This window comes from Dreissena polymorpha, chromosome 6 (assembly GCF_020536995.1).
Source record: "Dreissena polymorpha isolate Duluth1 chromosome 6, UMN_Dpol_1.0, whole genome shotgun sequence".
Taxonomy (NCBI): domain Eukaryota; kingdom Metazoa; phylum Mollusca; class Bivalvia; order Myida; family Dreissenidae; genus Dreissena; species Dreissena polymorpha.
The window spans coordinates 72,784,138-72,808,579 of NC_068360.1; the positions used below are offsets into that span (position 1 = coordinate 72,784,138).

General features: G+C 34.4%; 1 protein-coding gene across 4 annotated transcripts in view; it reads left to right on the forward strand.

Moving 5' to 3' along the window:
- Nucleotides 1-20,683, forward strand: part of LOC127834097 (glycogenin-1-like) — a 101,981-nt gene extending 81,298 nt beyond the window's left edge. For 2 of the 4 annotated variants that reach the window (XM_052359705.1, XM_052359706.1), the window contains 2 exons: nt 17,412-17,514; nt 19,738-20,683. In XM_052359705.1, the coding sequence (XP_052215665.1) occupies nt 17,412-17,514; nt 19,738-19,940 (306 nt within the window). In that variant the 3' untranslated portion in view covers nt 19,941-20,683. Of the gene's footprint in view, nt 1-13,348; nt 13,922-17,411; nt 17,515-19,737 lie in introns of all 4 variants that reach the window. The other 2 variants (XR_008027809.1, XR_008027808.1) reach the window with 2 other exon arrangements.
- The last annotated feature ends 3,759 nt before the right edge of the window (nt 20,684-24,442 follow it).

The window sequence follows — 24,442 nt, forward strand, 5'->3', positions numbered from 1 at the left end:
ATGGCATGTACAAGAGGAATATAACTCGACAGACAAAAATTGAAAATGCGCGTGTTTAATACCGTAAAATCAGCGTATTGTATTTACTAATATTTGAACACAAATAACCAGATGTTTAATCAGTACATGCCCACAGGGCTACCAAAAGCGCCAAGAATCAATACCATAAAATATAATAACGTAGATTAGAAATTTGAACGGTACTAAGATAAATTAAGACAAACGGTAATTCATACCGTAAACTATACATAAAGGGACACATTCATAAAGATCGCTGCGTTATTCCCGTAGGACATTTTAATTCAGAATAATAATATTTAAATACTCTTACTCATTATTGCATGTTAATGTTGACATCTTATTTGTTGCTGAGATATTCCCCGGGAATAAAATAAATCAACTTTCGATACCTCTAAAATAAAGAAACAAAAGTTATGATGGTGTGCATTTCACTTGCCCATTATTGAAATCTATCAAGTTAATACATCTTCTACTTGTCTACGTCGAAAAAAACCACCACTACAAAACTAGCAACCAGATTCGAGTATCCCGCACTGTGTGTGTGTGTGTGTGTTTCATTGTGAATAAGATCCGTCCGTGCCCGAGGCTGCATTATGGAAGGACCCATAGTGTGTCCCCGCACTTCTACATAATAAACTTAACTAGACCGACAGTAGTTGGGACGTTTGGTATTATAACTGCAATGTTAAGCTTTGTATGTTTACTTAAAGCTACCGATATTTAAGTTTGGTTCTTTTGCTATGGAGGAGAAACGGTGTACCCGGGCGCAACCTCATTCACCTCTCTCACTCCTCCCAAATTTATCTCGAATAAGGAAAAAACGTTTTTCAAACGCACGGAAAACAGTCAATTTGAGTGTTTGTCAGTTCACGAATTTAAACAGCTTAATATCAAATGAAAATATTGTCGGTCCACGTAAGGTAAACATTGAGATGTGAGATCAGTCCGTACCTATATTATTTAAATATTTTGACAAAGTGTTAAACTTGCAAATACGGAAGCGCGTTTGACACGTTAAGCATCACACCGCTTATAAAGGAGCATTGTCAACAGACGAAAATATAAATAATTCATGCGGCATGTTGTACGTTTCCAACACCAAAATAGTATGTCTGTCTTTAAATACAAGCAATATTTGGAATGGTTTTGTACAGATAAGAAACTTTTGCGAAACTATATGTTGTTAGTTAATTTTCAATATCACTACTTTCAATATCGTAGTTTTTTTTTTATTTATTTCACGAATAGTGTATACGCACTAACTGAAAATAAAACACGTAAAAAAGATAAAACATTAAATATTTATAAAGTCCCTAATGGTCGAAATAGTATATTATATGTATGTATATGGCAATCTTAACGCAGAGTTTTCGTTCCATGCTCTCACATACAATCTCTGCCATCACAAGAAATCCTTCCAGATCAGGAAAGATCTTATTGTTTGTGTTAAGTATTACATTATGAAAAATAGTATCATTTCTTTTTATATTGTAATAATAGTGTTTCAGCTAAGGTTCAAGATTAAAGCAAATTATTGTACCACGTGGCTCTGCTATCATCACGTGGTTGGTTTTAACGGCAGGGATTTGATCAAGCTATGTTGGTTCCAATCATATATCTGCGCAGATGTTGTGAATATGCAGAGGGGCTAATCTCATACATAACCCTTTATTAATTTAAAAGTGTTAAAATGCCGTTAACATTCCAGCCATATCGGTAAGAAAGTGGTTAGCGTATGAATATTCGCTCATTATCTCGACTTTACTTTGGACCTACTAATTGTTTATAATAATAATTCAATACTACTCCAGCAGCTGGAGTTTCACTTCTTTATATTGATGCGAAATTTCTTAGCGGGTCCCAAAATTGCAGCTCCCACTGAGAATATTCGCAGTCAAGATAAAAAGCAAATTTCTTGTTGATTTGGTTGGAACGTGAGCGGCATTTAAACAATTCATACAATAAACGGGCTACAACGGCGAGCTATACCTGCCTTGGCATGAAAGTCGCCATCTTGTTTGTGAAGAGATTATCGGTACCCCCTTTGAATGGTGGTTCCATAAGTAAATCGGTCTGGGACTGTTGTATACATAAGTGAAGCATTTGTATACGCAGGAACAAACGGACATATTAATTCATGTTTTACGACAGGCAACAGACACGCTGATATCCCCCCATTCCAGACCCGATAGTGCTAGGACTTGTTGATGTACATTACATTTTAACGATCTTGTGTTATCATTTGTTGTTAACGACCGTGAACAAAGAAGAATATAATTGTGTTCTTCTTAATTTATGGTTGGCGCGGATTTTTTAGTTTCATGGATTCTCTAATCATTTTGAAAGTTCAAACGTTCGAAGTCAAAGTAGTTATAAAGGCTATAATGTTTTACTTCTTTTAGCGCCTTAAGGGCATTCCTTCAGTTAACTCGACATTGGATATGGACTTTAAATGATGCTCACTGACTTTAGATGTCCCGAGACTTATCTGCCACGATTCAAATTACACTGAAAGTACAACAAGACACTGAATGTAAGAGAATAAAAAGTATAAATGCAAAATGAAACAAACACGAAAACGTTCCAAAATGGCATCGAACAAGCTGTAATATTCGAAGGAAAGGTGAAGCCGAGCTGTATCGTTTGGTTTTCAAACATGCCGGAGTAAATTTAGAGGAAACCACATACAGTGGGAAGAAATGGTAAAACACCAATCGGATAATAACTTCACAATAATTGCACTTATAAACATAATGTTTCACCGAAAATTATCTTGAAATATTTGTTACTTCGTAACGCTTACTTTTTATATGGTTTCATTGTTTAACCGTTAACTACTTTACATGTGATGTAATCGCAGTAACTTTACCCAAATGCAATAGTGACTGTTTAATCAAATACACCAGGCTAACTTTAATAAAGCGTTTCGACCTTGCAAAATTACTTTAGTTAAACAATCCATACGTTAATAACTACCAAAATACTTCGAGCAATTTGTCCAAATGAAAATTCGCAAGTTATGTTTGTATATAGATGCGAAGTGAAGAAGGTTTAACACAGGCATAAGCAAGTAAACGTCAAAAATTACTTGAATTGATATAAACGTATCGAGTAAAACAACAACTCAAATGACTAAAGCAATAAAGGTATCTTATTAAAACATTACAATATTAAATACAATATGCAGGTGAGTAAAAAGCGTTTGAAGCCGCCACTTGATTGTACTTTGTATATTCAAGGTATGCAAAATGATGCCACATATAGAATATAAACAAACGTATTAGCAGGGAATATAACTACTTCAATTCACAGAAATCGAACATATAATGTTTAAAGCGACTTAAAGTCCACAAGGTGACAAAATAAAACAGTATAATATCCAATTTATTCGGGAAAGAATTTGATGAAAGTATCCAGCAAAGCCAAATAACTGTCAAGAAAAAATGTTTAACACGAATGTTCATCAATAATCAATACTCGAAATCGGTAAAATTCTAAGCGTTTTTAACGGTTTTCGTCTATAGTTTTCATATTGAGCTTATTGTAATTATTTAAATTAAGTTATAAACCTTAAGTCAGAATGGTCCGGATATATAGAGTAGGAATGTGCTTCCAAATGTAAAAGGATCAAATCCCGGTGAGGAAAAAAACAACACAATTTTGCTTGCTTATGGAATTTTCTAAACTTAAAATATTTAGTTTTTGCTAAAAGAGTTAATATTTTTGTTTTGCTAAAAAAATAAATACATTACAAATAAAAACAATACTAAAACAAGTCCCTTTTACATAGTACTTGCAGTATACTGAAAAGTTTAACTACATGTGTTAAAAGTGGACGGAAGTTTTTTCACAGTTTGGAAATCGCGCGAAACATTTCAAAGGACTTTGAAATAATGTTTATATATTAATGCTACAATGCATGCCGTTCGCTAATTCAAGCATTGTTTGTAAATGCAAATGGTATAATTTTTAAGAAAGTAAATGCAGAATATCACGTGAACAGAAAAAACGTCAAAAAACATTGTATTTATGTTTTGTATGTATATATGCATGTATGTATGTATGTATGTATGTGTGTGTGTGTGTGTGTGTGTGTGTGTGTGTGTGTGTGTGTGTGTGTGTGTGTGTGTGTGTGTGTGTGTGTGTGTGTGTGTGTGTGTGTGTGTGTGTGTGTGTGTGTGTGTGTGTGTGTGTGTGTGTGTGTGTGTGTGTGTGTGTGTGTGTGTGTGTGTGTGTTGTGTGTGTGTGTGTGTGTGTGTGTGTGTGTGTGTGTGTGTGTGTGTGTGTGTGTGTGTGTGTGTGTGTGTGTGTGTGTGGGTGTGTGTGTGGGTGTGTGTGTGTGTGTGTGGGTGTGTGTGTGTGTGTGTGTGTTGGTTTATATCACACATCGAGGTACTTCATAGAAGTACACAGCCACACTTCGAGGTACCAAAAAATAGCGAGGTACTTTTCCCTAGACCTCGGTACGTGTACCTCGCCAACCGCTTGTAAAAACCATTGTACACAATTTCCGCTCGTTTCTACGGGTACCTCGGTATAACGTTGTAGTACTGGTTTGTGTGTCAGAGTGTGACCCCACACACTTGACATCCATCTCAGAAGCTTTTTTGGTTCCCGTTTCGAAAACGAGCGCGCGCAGATAAATCTGGAAACCAGTTACTGACCTATTTACCGAGTAGATTGGTTACCTCCCCTTATCTATCGTTACTCCCTATATAGAGAGGACCTCGGTGAATCGGTCAGCAACTGGTTTAGGTGAGTTACGAGCACACAGTTATTTTCAACAGTATTTTTTCTTAACATAAAAGAAATACATAATAACATCGTGTTTTTATGTAATAATAAATAACAGTTAATTACTCGTCATTTAGTAGATTTTCTCCTTACTTTAATCGATCATTATTTACTGCAATTCTTACAAGAAATAAACAGGACAGTCGTTTCGCGCTAGTTTTTATACGTTCAGTTGTTTACATTTTTTCTTACAAAAAAGAATGTTTCTTTCAGTGTTTCTAGTGTGTTAAATTTAATAATACTCTAACACAATGTTCTACAGTGATGTATGTTCCAGCTGGTAACAGTGAATTTATGAAGAAAATAAGAAAATAAGGACTTTGGTCGCCCAGGAAGAAAGTGGTTTTAAAGGTGAAAATATGTGATTATTTACTCTTTTTGAAAGATTTCATTACAACTGGTTCATGTATCACTGAAGTATATGCTATTTTAATTATGCATATAGCTCCAAACTTAGTATAGAATGCTTTTATAAGGAATTATTCTTTAACATTACCCCACCCACTTTGACCATTTCAGAAAGTGATATGTCCTTAAGCCTTGGGCTAGTTCTGGGTACCATAACTTAGGATTTTCGCATTTTATTAATTTTGACTGGCGCGACTTTAAAGTTATGGATCAAACCCATAAGGAAAGTCAACCAGAAATTCCCGTAAAGTTGACAGTTAACAAAGACCGGTCCAAAACAGCTTTTAAAAGCAGTTATTGGCCCAAATCAACCACATTATCAGAAAGATCCACATTTTTCACATTTAACTGATTTATTCTTTCACAAAATACTATCTTAAACATTAAAAACTTATTCTCTGCTCAACATATCGAGAAAAACAGTGATGCAACAGACATTTTCCAAATGTGAATCCAGAGCTCCAGATAAGGATTTGTGAAATTAGTAACGGTACTGCCACTGACAGAAAGAAAAGGAGTAACGCTTAAAATCAATTAGTACCTGTACTACCATATCCAAAAATACAGGTAGTACTGTACTACCCGTGTTCTTGAATATTGAAGGGTGTATAACTGACTTTACAGAAACATTTGCAGCAATTATAATAAATATATGTAGCTTCTTAAACAGTTACTGTATAAGGTTTTCCATTCTGAATTATGATGCAAATACAACTACACATTAAAACTCATGACTAATACTATTTCTTCATTTTTCTTGACAAGAAAACACAAGCCACCTAGTAAGCTAAGTAAATGAACACTTATTTCACTGTCTCCTCCGTTTCCCATCGTGTTTTCTAACGTTTAAAGCCACCGATGCAATCAAATCGTTTAATATTGGAGCAACAATGTCTTTTTCTGGGTTTACAGATTTAATGTCAGGATGATTAGACGACACCGTATGTAGTCATTATATGACAACAAAGTGTTGTTTTGAACTCCTTTCGGTTAAACCAGCATTACTGTGACGTTGGTTGGGCCAGATTGTATTGTTTTATCTACAGTTTTTTTAAGCATAATTGAATTTTATTAATATACATATTTTTGGATACTTAAATGCAAAAATGTTCAGAACAAATAGATAAAACTTCAAACAAGTTAGAAATCTGTAATTAGTGAAGTAATACAGATAAACCTTAAAATCTTGATCGTTATGAATTTCTTTGATTGAAAACTTATTAATTTATTTTCGTAACTTCCCAAATGTAAGCTGCACTTCTTTACTTAAAACATGCATCTTAAATACAAACACAAGTAAAGTCTTCTATATATTCTTAATTTTGAAAAATCATCTGACTGTGTTGTTGTTCTATGGCACAGTCAGGCCATTAATCAAGCCCAAAATTACTTGTATTCTGTGAAATATACCACACAAGGGTTAGATAAGTGTGTGTCATCTGTAAAAACAGCAGTTTTTAGCTCTGCGTTTTTGGAGAAAACCCGAGGTATTGTCATAGCCAGCTTGTTGTGTTGTCTGACGTCCGCTGTCCGCGTCGTGCTAAAATCTTAACATTTTGTTAAGGTTTTGAACATTGGCTCTAAAATCAAAGTGCTTCCACCTACAACTTTAAAATTTCATATGCAGTTGCACCTTGATGAGTTCTACACACCACACCCATTTTTTGGGTCACTAGGTCAAAGGTAAAGGTCACTGTGACCTTTAAAAAAAAATTCTGACAAACTTTCATTTATTCGAAACTACACCCGTAGTAGAGCGTGGCACCCGTTATGCGGTGCTCTTGTTTATGAAAATTATTGCATGCAACATTTGTAATTTATGCTTTACAAACTGTTGGTGTTTTTTTTTTACCTTTCTGATCAATATTAGACTACATTATATTCATTTTACAAGATTACAGCCATACTTTATATGATAATCTCATATAAATTTTCAAGAGAATAATTGTTGCACATGTACAGAACAAAGACATCTTCTGTATTTAAAAACATGCATCACTCCCTCCTTTCACCACCTTACCTACTTCACTATTAATGGAACTTTACTGTTGATACATTCATGTAGCCTATACTTGTGGTATAGTTATACAACTTTCACCACCTTACCTACTTCACTATTAATGGAATTTGACTGTTGATACATTCATGTAGCCTATACTTGTGGTATAGTTATACAACTTTCACCACCTTATCTACTGCACTATTAATGGAACTTAACTTGATACATTTATGTTACCTATACCTGTGGTATTGATGTTCTGCAACTTTTTGCTTAGTTCCCTGGTGGACAGGTGTTGGTATTGGCAGTCCTTCCTGGTGTTCTTATGTGTCTAAGGTCTAAGCTGAAGCGATTATACAATGTAAGACCGAAAATGACCATAAACACTGAAGTTACGGTCTTTTAATTTTGTGGGGAAAAAATGTTTTAAATATGTTTCTTTCAGGCTTGACTAAACATGCACAGGGTTCATTTGGACAGAATACGTTTACATGAAACATCAAATTAAAAAAATAATAAAAATTATCAGGTCTAATTAGTTTTGTCATAAATTGTAAACTGGTTGTATATCAAGAATGGACTGAAAGCAAAAATGGAACCTGTAGTATAACTATTGAAAAGTGTTACCTTAACTTCCATTATATTATTCAACTGCAGGTGTACAAACTTTGGAATCACCTGCTTTTTTATAGTTTTAAGCCTAGAAAATATATTTTGTACGCCCCCGGATCGAATGATCAGGGGTATATTGTTTGTGTCTGTCTGTCATTCTGTCCCAAAACTTTAACCTTGGTCATAACTTTTGCAATATTGAACAGAGGTAACAAAATTCAGGATTATTCCTGAAATCAGGATTTTGGCCCTAATAAGGACCACTTTTGATATTAATATAAATCAGAGGATTTTTTCTGGAATTTTAAGATTATTGTCACAACATGTCATCTTAAACACAAATTATTTTACTTTGACATATTGTTTACAAAGTTATAAACAATAGTTAACAAAGTTACATGAATTATTAACCTTTTTTTGCTCTGGCCCCAAAAGAGGCTTTTTTTCAGGATTTTAGATTTTGGCCAATTGACACCCCTGATTGAAGATAGCAACTTGATATTTGGCATGCATGTGTATCTCATGAAGCTGCACATTTTGAATGGTGAAAGGTCAAGGTCATCCTTCAAAGTCAAAGGTCAAACATATGGCTGCAAAGTGCCGCAGTTCTGACAAACACATCTCTTGTTTAAAATATAAATAATATAACATCTTACAAAGTTCTTCACTTGAAGAGTTAAGCAGCTGCACACTTTAATTAATGGACTTCACAGCTTACATTACAAAAACTGTAGTGCTCTATTTAGCTTGTTCAGTTAAGCAAGGTGAGCTCCTTGGGACATAAAGTTCCTCTTGGTCCAGGATTTTTCTTTTGTTCAAAGAAGGCAGTCAAACCTTAATTTCTTGAAGATAATTTTAAAATAGTAATTTGTATTTACATTAAGTCTGACATTGTTTTAATGTTATCTAATTGTGTGACTGATTTCAAGAACATTTTTTTTGCAAAACAAATTATATATTAGTTATTAAGAGAAGAGAGTAAAATGTTTTAATTAAAATAATTTAATTTATAACTGAATGTTAACCTCCCTTCTGAGGGAATGCATTAAATGACATTCAATTTACATTCAAACCCAAAAAAGTTTGTGTTTTCTACAAGCAATCATACTGGCTATTTAGGTCACGTTTCCATACATTCTATAATGGCCTTTAACAGTTCTACACATTTGTGCAACAATGTCTAGATATTATAATGTTACTATAAGTCTACCTGGATAAGCCTCGCTTGAAATAGTTTTATTGTAAAATATGTCCATTGATCATTCTTTTTCACTTCAACTGTTATCATCAGTATGGTCAATGAAGCCAATTGTTCTTGGTTGCACACTTAAAATTGAAAACTTATGTTTTTATTTTAATTGGTGCTATCTTACAATCATATTTTGGTTAATTGGAATGGAAACTTTCAAAGGAACAACAATAACTGTGAAAGAACCTTCTTCGTGAGAACAATTATTTTATTTTAATAATCCTTTTTAATGGGAACTTCTTTAGGACATCAGTGGGCATCCTTCAGGGATGTTTGCTCTCCCCGTCCTATTTAAACTTTTCCTTGAGAAGATTATGCAGGAGACCCTCCAAGACCACCACCCTCCATCTCCATCCGTGGAAGATCAATTTCCAACGTCAGATTTGCTGATGGCATTGACCTCATGTGTGGCACAAGCAGTGAACTCCCAAGACCTCACCAACATACATTCTGAAAGAGCAGGGGCATAGGGGTTTGAGGTCAGCATGGAGAAGTTGAAGATCATGGTCCAACAACCCCAGGGCAGGTATCATTACAAAGTGCAAGAAGCTCAATGAAGTGACCAGCTTCAAATTCTTGGGAGCAACACTGTCCAAGAACTGTCATGGTTACTGCAGCCATGGCAAAACTCAGCAGGTTGTGGACAATCAGCTCCATCAGCTTCCCCACCAAGTACAGGCTCTGCAAGTCCATCGTAGTCACTGTTCTTCTCTATGGCTGCAACACCTTGACATTTCTTGCAGACAAAGAAAGCAGGATACAGGCCTTTGAACATAAGTTTATATAAAGACTGTTAAGCATCATCTTCGTAGAGCACAAGACCAACAAGTATGTCCTTAATATGACAGCAGTACTTGTTGGCCCACGACCATGAAACAAAGAAAGCTTGCTTGGTTTTGACATGTCTCCAGGCATGACACTCCATGTAAGACTTCTTCAGGGCACAATAGAGGGAGGTTCCTGTCAAGGCCATTACAAGAAAAGCTGGATAGACAATGCGAAAGGGTGGACGTCCCTCACAATGGACGCTACTCCCAGCAGCACACAGCAGACCTGACTTGTTGAGAATCTCTGTTTTGTCATTCCTCATTACCCCCTGAGGGCCAGCCTGGTTGAGGGGAACAATGATGATTATGAACCAAAAAAGTCAATTTCATGAGAACAAACATTATACTGTAATGGCCATTTTAATGACAGTATCACTTGTATTTTAAAGGACACTTTCATGAGAACAACCATTATATTGAAATAGCCACTTTCACGAAAAGACAACAACCTTATAATGTTTTGATAGCTTTCAAAACAAGCATTTTACTGGAATGGACACTTTCCTTATAACAATAAATATTGAAAAGTCAACATTAATTTAGATTTAGAAACTACCTCAGCCAAGTTTGTTAAACTTCTTAGATTTGAAGTTGAGTCTGGGTGACACCCCTTGTTTTATTTTATTAATAAAGAAGTATCTTATTAATAAAAAAATATAATGGGTTACATCCCTTTGCTTTATCTTATCAATAAAGAATTTTGATAGGTTACATCCCTTGCTGTATCTGATTAAAAGAATTATGATGGGTTACTTCCCTTGATATATCTTATTGAATTATAATGGGTAACATTCCTTACTTTATCTTATATATAAAGATTTATGATGGGTTTCATCCCTTGATGTATCTAATTAATAAAGAATTATGATGGGTTACTTTCCTTGCTTTATCTTATTAATAAAGTATAATGATTGGTTACATCCCTTGATTTATCATATAAATAAAGAATTATGATGGGTAACATCCCTTGCTTTATTTACATCCCTTGCTTTATCTTGTAAATAAAGAATTATGATTGGTTTCATCCCTTGATTTATCATATAAATAAAGAATTATGATGAATAACATCCCTTGATTTATCTTGTTTATAAAGAATAAATTATTATGATGGGTTACATCCCTTGATTTATTTAATTAACAAAGAATTATGATAAGTTACATCCCTTGCTTTATCTTATTAATAAAGAATTACGATTAGTTTAATCCCTTGCTTTATCTTGTTAATAACATATTTAAATTTAAACAAATGGACAATTATCTGGTTCACCACAAAAATGTGATAAATTATTAAATAGTCTATTTTTTACTTATCTGAAATTATTCATAAAATAAATTATTAAATAGTCTTTTTTTTTACTTATCTGAAATTATTCATACAAATCGGTTCAGAAGTTTTAATGTGAAGTTTTTATGGACAAACCAATGTTGAAATCTTTTACACTATTTTTTTTTTTAGGAAGAGACAACAAACCTTGTCCAAAGGTATGTGCAGGTCGAGCCCATCCTGCTCTATACTGTACAAAAGATTATGTCTTAGTAGCACAAATATGAGTTAATATTTTCAGAGATATGAATTTATAGACATGATAATCATACCACAATAAATCATTGTACATGTATTATAATAAAATTTCATGCACAAATAACTATTATCATTTAAAATTAACTTGTACTTTTATAAAGAATAACATTGCTATTGTACAAAAAAAAAATATAATAAGCAAAGAAAAAATAGGCATGGCACCAGAGTACATTAATTGTATATATATATAGTAACTTTGAAATATATTTGTTCGGGTTAATTTTACGAATATTCTTACAACTGACCATTTTGGGAATTAATTATTTTGCACAAGGTTATAAGGTGGATTAAATGTGCTCTATTGCCAGAAGTTGTCAAGCTTTGATGGCAGAATTTTAAGCATTACTGTTGAGATCGCAACATGTTTCAAACGTACTCTTGATGTCAGAATGGGTTTGTTTTGCAGGTAGTATTTTTTGTGTTCGGACTTTTAAATTGTAGTGGATAGAGTATGGAAAGAACATTATTATGCTCCCCGAAAATTTTCGGGGAGCATATAGTTGCCAGTTTGAAGTTCCTTCCGTACTTCCTTCCTTCCTTCCGTCACACTTTTGTTACCGTTTCTCATAGCACCTTCAATACTTTACCGATCTCTTTCATATTTGGCATGTAGGTACCCTGCATGGACCTCTACCTTTTGATGAGGTTTGAGGTCACTGGGGTCAAGGTCACCGAGGCTAATAATAGATTTTTCCCTCACACTTGTTACAGTTTCTCATAGCACCTTCAATACTTTACCGATCTCTTTCATATTTGGCATGTAGGTACCTTGCATGGACCTCTACCTTTTGATGAGGTTTGAGGTCACTGGGGTAAAGGTCAAGGTCACAGAGGCTAATAATAGATTTTTTTAGGTGGTTATTAACACATAGATTGACAAAGCGCATCATTGGGGAGCATCCATCAGTTTCACTGATATTCTTGTTTTTAAAGATGATTGCTGTCGGATTCACAGCTAAGGAACATCAACCCACCATTATCTCACAGTCATGCCGTACAGGCTACAATTGATGGTGTCTTTGGTCACAGATATTTGCCGACAGCTATTCAATAGATATGTGCCGTGCTCTGTTAAAAGTGGGTTTAATGAATGTGTGTAAAGTGTCATCCCAGATTAGCCGGTGCAGTTCCCACAGGCTAATAAGGGACGATTTTTGTAAATTAGATTTTTGTTTAGAAGAGACTTTCTTTAAACTTATCATATCATACACGCTGAAAGTGTCGTCCCTGAATAGCCTGTGAGGACTGCACAGGCTAATCTAGGATAACATGCATTAGACCCTGTTTTCACACAGCGAGGCTCATATTTAAAAAAACAAAATGCACGTTTTCTTGTTAGCGGCACAGATGTGGCAGTATTTTCCTGTAAAATACAGGAAAAAGGTGTTCAAAACCACACACTAACAACTGAAATGGTCTGAGATGAATCTGAGAATAACATTGGCAGCTTCTTTATATTTTATTCAATAATTTCCTTTGTGTCATGTCTTGTGCTACTGTTAATTTTGCTTTGCTGAATAAGGATAAGCTACAATAGTCTAGGTTGCTTTTTTCAATCCCCATACTTACAAGTTTATTGGCTATGAAGGCAGAGTGTATGGCTAGATATAATTAAGTGTGCGTAATACCTTAGCTTTATTTCTTATGTATATTGGTAACGTGTAAAAAAAATTGTAAATACATGTTGCCGATGAATTTATAATTTCAAATAACATTTTTGGATGCTTTACAATAAATGTATAAGGGTTACAGCATGGCTTGTAATACCTGGCTTCTTCTTAAAAAATGCTTAACATAAACTTATTGTTGGCTATCTCTTGAATCTGCCATGTTATTTCTTTGCGATTCATTTTCAGGCCATTTCAGACTATAATAAACAATATTTCTTGGATAACAATAACTCTCAAACTAACGAACCATCCCCATGCCCACCATCAACACCTTGAGATATTCCCAGCCCGCCATCAGCACCTCGGGATATTCCCAGCCCGCCATCAGCACCTCGAGATTTTCCCAGCCCGCCATCAGCACCTTGGGATATTCCCAGCCCGAAGGGTTCGGAAAAAGTTCCAGCTAAATATCCGTACAAACCGCCTGATGCTGACGACATATTTTACGATTCATTGGAACAGTTTGATTCGTCTGAAAAAAGTGACAAATCTGATCTTGTTGAAATGGATGTGATGCAGAGGTCTTACTCTGAATTGGAGACTCATTACCCAGAAGGCCCTTTGTCCAATATTTCCCCAGAGGAACCGATGCGTGATAGTATGTATGAAGCAACGCGAATCACGGAAGGCTGGGAAGCAGGAAACAGGAAGGCAGAGCCAGCTGTTGAAAAAAATGGTTGTGAAAAAACATGTTCTGATGATAAATGCCCTAGTCCAGTAAGCTGGGATCAAGAAAATGACATAGATTCTGATGATCCTGTAAGTGAAATGTTATCTTTTGTGAAAGAAAGGTAGAAATAACAAAGTATTTTTTTTTAAGAAAAATAAAATGAGGTGGATGTGGTTAAGTTCATGATAAGTAATATAGAAAAAATGTTGTTTTATTTCTAGATAATCATAAATTATAATTGAGATATAATATTATCTATTATGTATTGGCCTAAGTGGTAAGGGAAAGGTCCTAGACCAGACAAACTTGCATGAAATGAAGGAAATAACAAAGAAAATGATTGATTGAAAAGGGGTATTTATTTTAAGAAGTTATGATGTAGATGTAAAATAGACATATTTTCCAGACTGGCATAATGGGCGGTAAAACACGCCCTAAGAACAGTTTATAAAAACACATCCAACAAAATAAAAAATAAAAAAGATTTGGTGTCATAAGGAGACAAAATGAAAATACTACATAGAAAATACATACCAAACAGGAATTACAAAAATCAATTCTAGCTAGGCGGCGAAGGGGTGGAGGTGGGTTTTTATAATAGATTATACATTTATTATACATTTATTTAAAAATGTCATAAAAATGAATAAATTGATCTATAATATACATATCTACTATAAAGAGCTTTTAGGGTATCATGTGGAATGAAGGAAGCCAAGATCACTGTTACTAGAAATATATAATTGGATCCAGTAATGAATTTTAAAAACTAATCGAGCTATGTCATCCAAATTTATTTATTTTATTTGAAATTGCAGATGGAGCCATGGTCACTGTTACTAATTATAGATAAATGATTTCCAATCAATTACTCAATAAGATCCCATTGGTGTAGAGAAATATGGTGTCTGCCTAGCGACCGGGAGATAATGGGTTGGATCCCCATTGTGGGAGCATTCTTTCGATCTTCCCCCAAAACACCAAGTACTGGTTCTATCCCAGGAAACGTAGTGGAGGTCGTTTCAAATAAGTCTTAGGCTTTCTATGCAATCAAGCTAAATATAAATAGGTGTAAACTAATTACTCAATAACATGATCTATAAATGTTCCATATGGTCAATTTTAGCATGTCTTTGAATATGGGCTGTGTGCAGTGAAGGTCAACTTAAGAACAAATTAAGCAATTCTAATTTATCTTTATACATAGAGTAATTATGCCCATGTATTTCACTTGACATTGGTGTATGAAGGTCTAGGTCACTGTAATGGAATGTAGAAACTTTGGCGTTGGATTTCCGGAACAAATTGAGCTAATGTAATGATGGCAGCATGTATACATTGTAAAGCATTTTCTTATTTCCTCATGTGGTGCACATTAGGTCAAGATCAGTAGTGATTGTTGCTGTTTTTAAACATAAAAAACTTGTTTCTGCTAAAAATTAAGTTTAATGTGTCACATTGGATATTTTGCAAATAAGAAAAGCTAAATTATTTAAAAGCTTAACTGTTTATAACCTAGTATAAAACAGATTGGTTTAGAAAAAAAGCCTGAGAAACTGTGACAAGAAAAGAACAGTTAATTACGCTGTCCTCTGACAGCGCTTGGTTTAAATTGATTTAGGACTGAAATGTCTTCCATCGCTAGTTATGGTTTCATGTTCATCTGTTAATAGGCCAATTCTGCATCAGGAGGTTTAATGTTTTCATTTTCTGTATCTAATATTGAAATGGTTTACCGATAGAGCAGTTATACACTTTTGTAGTTGCTTTGCACTGTAGACATTACTTTTTTGCCACAGACCAATATTCTTTTGCTCATCATTATTAGATTGATTTAGTTGATTATCTTGTATAGAAGGAATGGGGCGCATATAGATCCTGCTTTGTATTAGTTATTCAACATCCACATCAGGGAGGAAAATGTTTTTTCCCTAACTTAAATACCTTTCTGAAATGCACCATGCAACTGTACATCTCTTATATTCTGTTGTGCTTTATATAAAGATCAAATACAATAAAATTTAGTTGTTTTGATTCATTAATATTTTCTGAAATTCTCCACTTGTTATAAAAATCCTCATAATATCACTATACACAAAGTGCAATGTAAACAGCAATGTTTTAACAAAACGGAGTACCTTTTGTGGATGCAACTATTTTCCAATATGGATTAGGCGTACAGTGTATTTAAACCATGTGCAATACAGATTTATAGGGTATATCATATCATGCATATGTAAAGTTAACTTAAAGTATATACATATCTAAATGCAATTTTTCTTGAAAGCCTTTAAATCAATAACCTAGATATTCCTGAAATTTGAACAATAATTTTAAAAAGTGTGAAATGACAAATGTCAACAAATCTGGAAGAATCATAATTTGAACAAACAACTTTGATCCGTAATCAAGCATAAAAGAGAATTAAACTTCATGGATTGACAAAATAAATGCTATTAAGCTGCGATAAATAGTGAGCAAGTTTTTTTATCAGCCAGATTGTCTAAAGCACTGGTGAATTATTGCCATTGGATAAAAAAGGGCTAGATAAACTTTTCAGTTCTTCAACTCAAAATAGTTTCAGTGCTATCATTATCAAACTTGTTGACAATTTTTGTTATCCCCCGCCATAGGCGGAGGGATATTGTTTTGGCGTTGTCTGTCCGTCTCTAAGTCCGTCCGAAGCCATATCTTGAAAGCGCTTTAGCGGATTTCATTGAAACTTGGTATGAGTATATATTTGGATAAGAGGATGATGCACGCCAAATGGCATTGTACACCAAATGGCATTGTACACCATCTGTTTATAACGGAGTTATGGCCCTTTGTATCTTGAAAAAATGCTTTTTTGAGTGTAAAATATAACACTTTTGTGTCCAGAAGCATATTGGGGGGGGGGATATCAATTCAATGAATTTGCTTTTTGGAATGAATATCAACAAGAAAAAAAGGTAACGAGCCATATTTCCTGAAGCAATGCTGATTTATGTCCCTTGAGTTGTCTAAATTTGCCAAATCAATGTTGTTAAATAGTTTTAATCACAATATTTTACCACAAATTCATACATCATTCACTGATCAATGTAACCCAGACCTTAAAATGGGTGTTTTGTGTTGACAAGTTTTTTGTCTTATTTTTTGTTTTCCTAATAAAAAAAAAACATAATTCTTTTACATCTATGATTTAATCCAGATTTAAAACTACATCAGCTGAAGCTAAATCGTATAAAACATGTCATTTAGTACAAATCACTATTACAGTCTTTATCATTGTTGAAGGTGTATAGTTCAATTTCAACTTCTTAGCCTTTATTTACATGTTCTGCTTTCTTACTCTCGTGTAAGGTATCCTGCTTGTTTGTCAATCTAGGTTTCCCTGTGGCTTTTACTGTTTTGTTAAAAGATTTATTTTTATTTTACCATGTTTTAAAATTACATTTCAGCATTTAAATTTGCATTGATGAATTAAATATTCAAATAAAACATTGTTAATGATTGGTACATGCATTAAGCCCAGTTTTCCCAGAATAAGGCTAATTTAATTTGGAACAATAACTCAGACCGTTTTGTTTCTTGTAGGCGGTGCTAGTTGGCAACCCTGCCAGACTGTCTGGTGGTGAAGGAGCTGGGGCCTCAAAGGAGCCAGTACCAGACGCTGTCAGGAAACTGAATTGGGAGAAAGGTGGGTGGGAAAGGAAACTGAATTGGAAGAAAGGTGGGTGGGGAAGGAATCTGAACTGTAAGAAAGGTGGGTTGGGAAGGAAACTGAACTGGAAGAAAAGTGGGTGGGGAAGGAATCTGAACTGGGAGAAAAGTTGATGGTGAAGGAAACTGGATTGTGAGAAAGATGGTTGGAGAAGGAAACTGAGCTGGGAGAGAGGTAAGTGGTGAAGGAAACTGAATTGTGAGAAAGATGGTTGGAGAATGAAACTGAGCTGGGATAGAGGTTAGTGGGGAAGGAAACTGAACTAGGAGGAAGGTGGATGGGGAAGGAAACTGAATTGGGAGAAAGATGAGTGAGGAAGGAACTGAGCTGGAAGAAAGGTGGGTGGGGAAGGAATCTGAACTGGGAGAAAGGTGGATGGGGAAGGAAACTAAACTGGGAGAAAAGTGAGTGGGGAAGAAAACTGAACTTGGAGAAAGGTGGGTGGGGAAGGAAACTGAAATGGGAGAAAGGTTGATGGGGAAGGAAACTGAATTGTGAGGATGATGGTTGGAGAAGGAAACTGAGCTGGGAGAGAGGTTAGTGGGGAAGGAAACTGAACTAGGAGGAAGGTGGATGGGGGAGGAAACTGAATTTGGAGAAAGATGAGTAGAGAAGGAACTGAGCTGGAAGAAAGGTGGGTGGGGAAGGAAACTGAACTGGGATGAAGGTGGATGGGGAAGGAAACTGAATTTGGAGAAAGGAGGTTGTGGAAGGAAACTGAAGTGGGAAAATGTGTGAGAGAGGTGGGTGTTGAAGGAAATTGAACTTGGAGAAAGGTGGGTGGGAAAGGAAACTAAACTGAGATAAAGGTGGGTGGGGAAGGAAACTGAACTGAGAGAAAGATAGATGAGGAAGGAAACTGATCTGGAAGAAAGGTGGGTGAGTGGAAACTGAACTGGAAGAAAGGTGGGTGGGGAAAGAAACTGAACTGAGAGAAAGGCGGGTTGGGAAGGAAACTAAACTGGGATAAAGGTGGGTGGGGAAGGAAACTGAACTGGAAGAAAGATGGTTGGGGATGGAATCTGAACTACGAGAATGGTTGATTGGGAAGAAAACTGAACCGGAAAAAGGTGGGTTGGGAAGGGAAACTTAATTGGGAGAAAAGAAATGTGGGTAGGGTAGGAAACTGAACCTGGAGAAAGTAAGTGGGGGGAACTGAACTGGGAGAAATGCGGCTTGGGAAAGAAACTGAAATAGTAGAAAAGTGGATGGGGAAGTCAATGGAACTGATAAAAAAAAGGTGGGTGGGGAAGGACACTGAACTGGAAGAAAGGTGGATGGGGAAGAAAACTGAACCTTGAGAAAGTTGAGTGGGGTGGGATACTGAACTGGGAGAAAGGCGGCTTAAGAAGAGAACTGAACTGGGAGAAAAGTGGATGGGGAAGTAGATGGAACTGATAGAAAGGTGGGTGGGGAAGAAAACTGAACTGGAAGAAAGGTGGATGGGGAAGGAAACTGAAAGGATAGAAAGATGGTTTGGAAAGGCCAACTTCGTCAACAGACAAAATCTTCGACCATCTTTGTAACATTTTTAGAGGTCACAATAACGGCTAAATCTTGATGGATCTTTGTTAGATTATTTGTTTTGACAATTGCTAGGCCATGCTTAAATCTTGATGACAGACATAAGTAAAAACTTCTTATCATACTAGTCTTCATTTATGTCTTAATTTGATTAAAATTGGGCAGAATGTTGATCTTGACAATATCTCTAAAACGAGTTCAAATTTTGGAAATGTGTGTCCACAAGATGACATCTTTTAAAATCCTTGTTTTAACTTTAGAGACCACATTTATTTCTCAATCTTGATGACATTGATCAGCATATTTACCTTATAATATGAAGGCCATAATTAAATCTTGGTCAAACACTAAGTCACCATGTGAAGTCTTCGAAAATTGGTGTGCCTCATCAGGTAAGCACTTCATGTTGCTTGAGACTTGATTTATTTGGACCAGGCAATACCGTTTAATATTGAAATTCTGTTGAAAATTGTGTTCTGAATCTGAATCTGAATTGATGTTTTTGGTATATCAAACCATGGAGACATCATTAGGCCTATGTTTAATTGTTTTTTGGGAAAATTAGTTGATGGAGTTATCATTCATCCTATTTCAATTGTTGTTTAGGGCAAAATAGATGATGGAAATGTTGAAAATGTATTTGACTTTAAGGTTCAACCTGAATGTTTGTTTTAGGTCAAATTGATTATCTGGGTCAGGATTCGTTTGAGAATATTCAACGGAAGATTGAGGAGACACTGACTTCTGAATCTAAGCCCACACCTACGCCTTTTGCACCTGCTCCCGAAGAAAAATCTGCCCCAAAGCCAGTAGAAACAACAAAAGTTACCACTGGAGTAGGAAAAATTTCAATTACTACTTCATCTAAGAAGAAATAATGACATTTATTTTTAAGTGAATTATAATTGAATACTGGAAAAACAACTTTTTTTATTTTCAAAGGGGGATACCTGCAATTATGTTAAAATAAGATTCTGTCTTATTGTTCAGTTTTGAACATGTTATGTTTGTCTCTTCAAATTTATATTCAACATTAATGGGTAATACAATATTAAAGAATCACTAATGTCATTCAATTCAATTTAAAACAAAAATAAGGAAAAAAGTTTTTAAAATGTAATGATATCCTTTTACATGAAAACATCTTTAATAACAGAATTTGTTGGTTGGCATTAGCATGTATCTTATAAATTGTTTTCAAATAATTGCTGTTTATATGATCTAGTTTTTTAAATTTAGTTTTAATGATAATTGTGACTGATGATTCATATTTGGTTTTAATGGTGCCTGCGTTTTTGTAAATGACGCTGAAACAATCATGACAAGAATTATTTTAATAAAACTAGGGCCTGCACTCAGCAACCAATCCTAAGACATAAGTTTGAGAAAACATTTTAATGTTGGTAAATCAGGGGACAAAAATATTTCTAAACAGCACTTGTCCTGCAGGACGGGTGCATACAATTTTGCACTTGTCCTGCAAACACATGCACTTGTTCTTCAAATATGTATGAAATAAAGATTGCAAAGGGCTGATATGACTAATAAAGTTTCCTATACCACTGCTTAAATGCTGCTTACTCAGTTATTCATGCCAGCTGATCACAGAAGAACAGACGTTTGAATACCCCTTTAAAAACGCTCGTATGTCAGACATTTTTCATACGAAATTCAGACTGGTTAAAAAACGTATTTCGCGATTAAATAATTCTTTAAAAATCAATACTTACTGTGAATGCAGTCGGATGGTTCCCTGTCAACAAAATTTTACACCTAAAACCCAATATTTACTTGGTACACAGTCTCGCATAACAACGCGCACCTGCTGTATGAAATTTACAATAACAATTTCTGGTTCATTCGCGTTCTACTTTCGGAATAGATATGCTTTAAGAAAATGATTTTATTTAATGAAAAAGAGTCTTACTGATCAGAAAAAAAGCATATTTTAACATCAGCTTTTTTCACTCGTCCTGTAGGACGAGAGCTTTAGGGAAATTCACGCGTCCTTTCAAGATTTCACTCGTCAATACGAGTTGACGAGTGGAATATTTGTCCCCTGTAAAGTATAATAATGTTCAATAAGATATGAAATTAAATTCTCAAAACATCTTAATTTAGAACCATTTAGTTATGTCATAAATAGCATGTGTAGTCTGTATAAATTTAATTGCTTTATGTATGTTACGTGATTCTAAGTTCTGTGATTCTAAGTCTATTCTTTTATTCACAAGCCTAAGACTGGTTTGGTGAATTATGCAGTCCTAGAAAAAGGAAATGAGCCGGGCTTTGTGAATAGGGGGTTAAATACAAGTGTGTGAAGTGTCATCCCTGATTAGCCTGTGCAGTCCACACAGGCTAATCAGGGACAACACTTTCCCCTAAACTTGTATTTTGCTAAGAAGTGAGTTTATTAAAACAAAAAATATCATAAAAGTGGACTTCACAGGCTAATCTAGGACGACACTTTATGCACATGCATTAAACCCCTTTCCACAGAGCACAGCTTAAATTTATTAACAAGGTCTTTGTTGGTAATAGATGACAAGTGCTTCTCTTACATATCACCTATGACTTATGGGTGTCAGTGTATCTTTTGACCCTAAACATATTTAAAACACTTTTAATGCACATTGTAAGATGGTTTTTTACAAACTCTAGGTAAATGTGGAAGTGTATAGTATTAAAAGATAATACTGTATTATGTATGCATGTTATGTATAGGAATTGAAAAGTTCTGAATTGAACTAATGTGTAAAGAACATGCTTGTGTTATTTTGTTTTAATTGAAATGTTATTAATATCCTTGATGCTACAGGTGTATGTAAAGTTATTGTTACTTATTCATGCCTCTGGTCTTTTTGATAAACTGGTATTATAAACAAGGTTCTAGTTTTATAAAATGCATCAGCATTTAATGGGGAGGTCAATAAACTGATGTACTTTATTCAATTATTTTATTTTATGATTGTTTATGAGTATGTTAAGCCAAAGACAAATTTGCCATGTTTTGAATGTGTTTATGTTTTTGAAAACGTTTATGATATATTTTAATCATTAAGCATAAAAAATAAATAAAAAATAAATATATATGCATGGTTTGTATTTTGAATGTATGTTAACTGGATATAAAAACGTCTGTTTTGAAAATAAGTTTATCAACATTTAAATCTGATACATTTGCCAATATTAAATGCTTTTTGCATTTTGCCCTGTAAATGTGTTTGCAGATTTAGGATTATTCTTTCTATAATGTTTGACTTTATTGTACTTTAATGTTTTGATTTATTAATTTGCTTTTCTGTTAAAGGGACATGTTCACAGATTTTGGCCTTTTTGAGTGCATGTCATTGAATTAAATGCCTTAAATTGAATTAGTTCTATTTTAATTTCTTATATACAGTTTTTGGTTGGAAAAAGTTAATTTTAACAATCTGTGAACAAGGTCCTTTAGATGCTTTGTAAACTCATTGATTTTACAAAAATTAAGCAATTTACAGTTAGTCATGAGATCTTTGTTTTTAATTATGTGATGATTAAAAAATGTTACAGAATTATGTAAATTTCAATTTGGGTGCATTAAAGCCTTACATTTATTTGGTATGTTAAAATAAAACTACATTGTTTGTAACTGTCAAATAATTTGTAAATGCATGATCTTTGTTGATTGTATACTAGATAAAATGCAAGGTGTTAAAATCAACTCACGAGCACTGATTTGAAAGAAACTTTAACTAGTATTGTTGACTAGCCGAAGATTAATTATTAAAACTAATGAAAATCATTTAATGAATTATTTTATATCAAGCAAATTTTGCAGTATAATGATTTAGTGAAACAATTCGTGTTTATTCAGGGGAGATATTGAACAAAAGTTTATTTTCCAAATTAAACCCGCAGAATTAAAAAGATTCCTAAAGAATGGAATTATTATATCCATATTTACTGATATAAATTGTAATCTATGCATCCTAGGTTGTCTTGTGATTAGATAGCAAAAGGTTATGTTTTATTCAATACTATTAACCTTTTTTTATAATCAGAGCTTTATGACCATATAGAATGTGCTACTCAAACTAACCGAACATACTGATCAGGGATAGAAACTATCTGTGTATTGCAGGTTGCTCAAACAGGCAACTTTCTTTAGTAATTTAGTGTCCTGGGCAAAGCTTAAGGGGCCCAGAATCAATTAAACATCACAATTATCTAGTACTTTCTGATAAATAAACTTAAACTGTACAACATGAGTGACATGATGCAATTTATAATGCTCTTTTAGGAGCTTAAATCTTCATTTTTCTGTAGTTTTTAGCTCACTTGAGCACAACATGCTCATGGTGAGCTTTTGTGAACGCCTTTTGCAGGTGGTGGGTTGTGATTCATCAACATTTACCTTTAAAACAATACAGGCCACAATTATTGTTGAATCTTAATGAAACTTGGTCAGAACACATGTCCCAATGATATCTTGGTTTAGTTTGAATATGGTTCAAGTAAGTAGTAAAAAAATAGCTGCCAGGGGTCGTGGTATTTTTCTTATATGGCTATAGTTAAACCTTGTTAACACTTTTGAAGTCACATTTATTTTCCAAACTATATGAAACTAAGATAGAACATTAGCTCTAATGGTATATTGGAGGAGTTAAAAAATTATTCAGGTCAGTTAAAAAAACATGGCTGCCAGGGGCGGGGCATTTTTCCTTATATGGATTTAGTAAAACCTTTTTAACACTCTAAAAGTCACATTTATAGTCCAATCTTAATAAAACTTGGTCAGAACATTTGTTCTTATGATAGCTCTGCTGAGTTTGAATATGGTCATGGTTCTTCGAATACATTTGTCCCGATATGGCTATAATGAAACTTTGTTAACACTCAAGAAGTCTCATTTTAGTAGAATCAAAATAAAACTTAGAACACTTTCTAATTACTTCATGGTCGACTTTCTTTTTTTTTTGGTTGGTTGAAAAACAAGGGCAGGGATGTTTACCTGGCTATAGTGAAACTTGTTAACGCTATGTAAGACACATGTATTTGCCAATCTTCAAAAAACTTCATCTGAACATATGCCCCAACCAAATCTAGGCTGAGATTGAAACTGGGTCATGTGAGCTCAAAAACTAGGTCACTAGATCAAAATAAAACAAAAAACATATTAATACTGTTTAAGTCACTTTTCTGGTCAAATCTTAATGAATCAGCTCACACTTTTTCAGAATAGTCTAGTTCCTTTGGGTGTCAGGTGAGCGCCATAGGGCCCATGGACCTCGTGTTGTTTAATTTGTGGATCAGTCAAACCACAAAATCAACGAAATTGATGTTGCAAAAAATAATGATTTTACAGTATTCAGCTGTTTTAAGCATAATAGCATTGCTT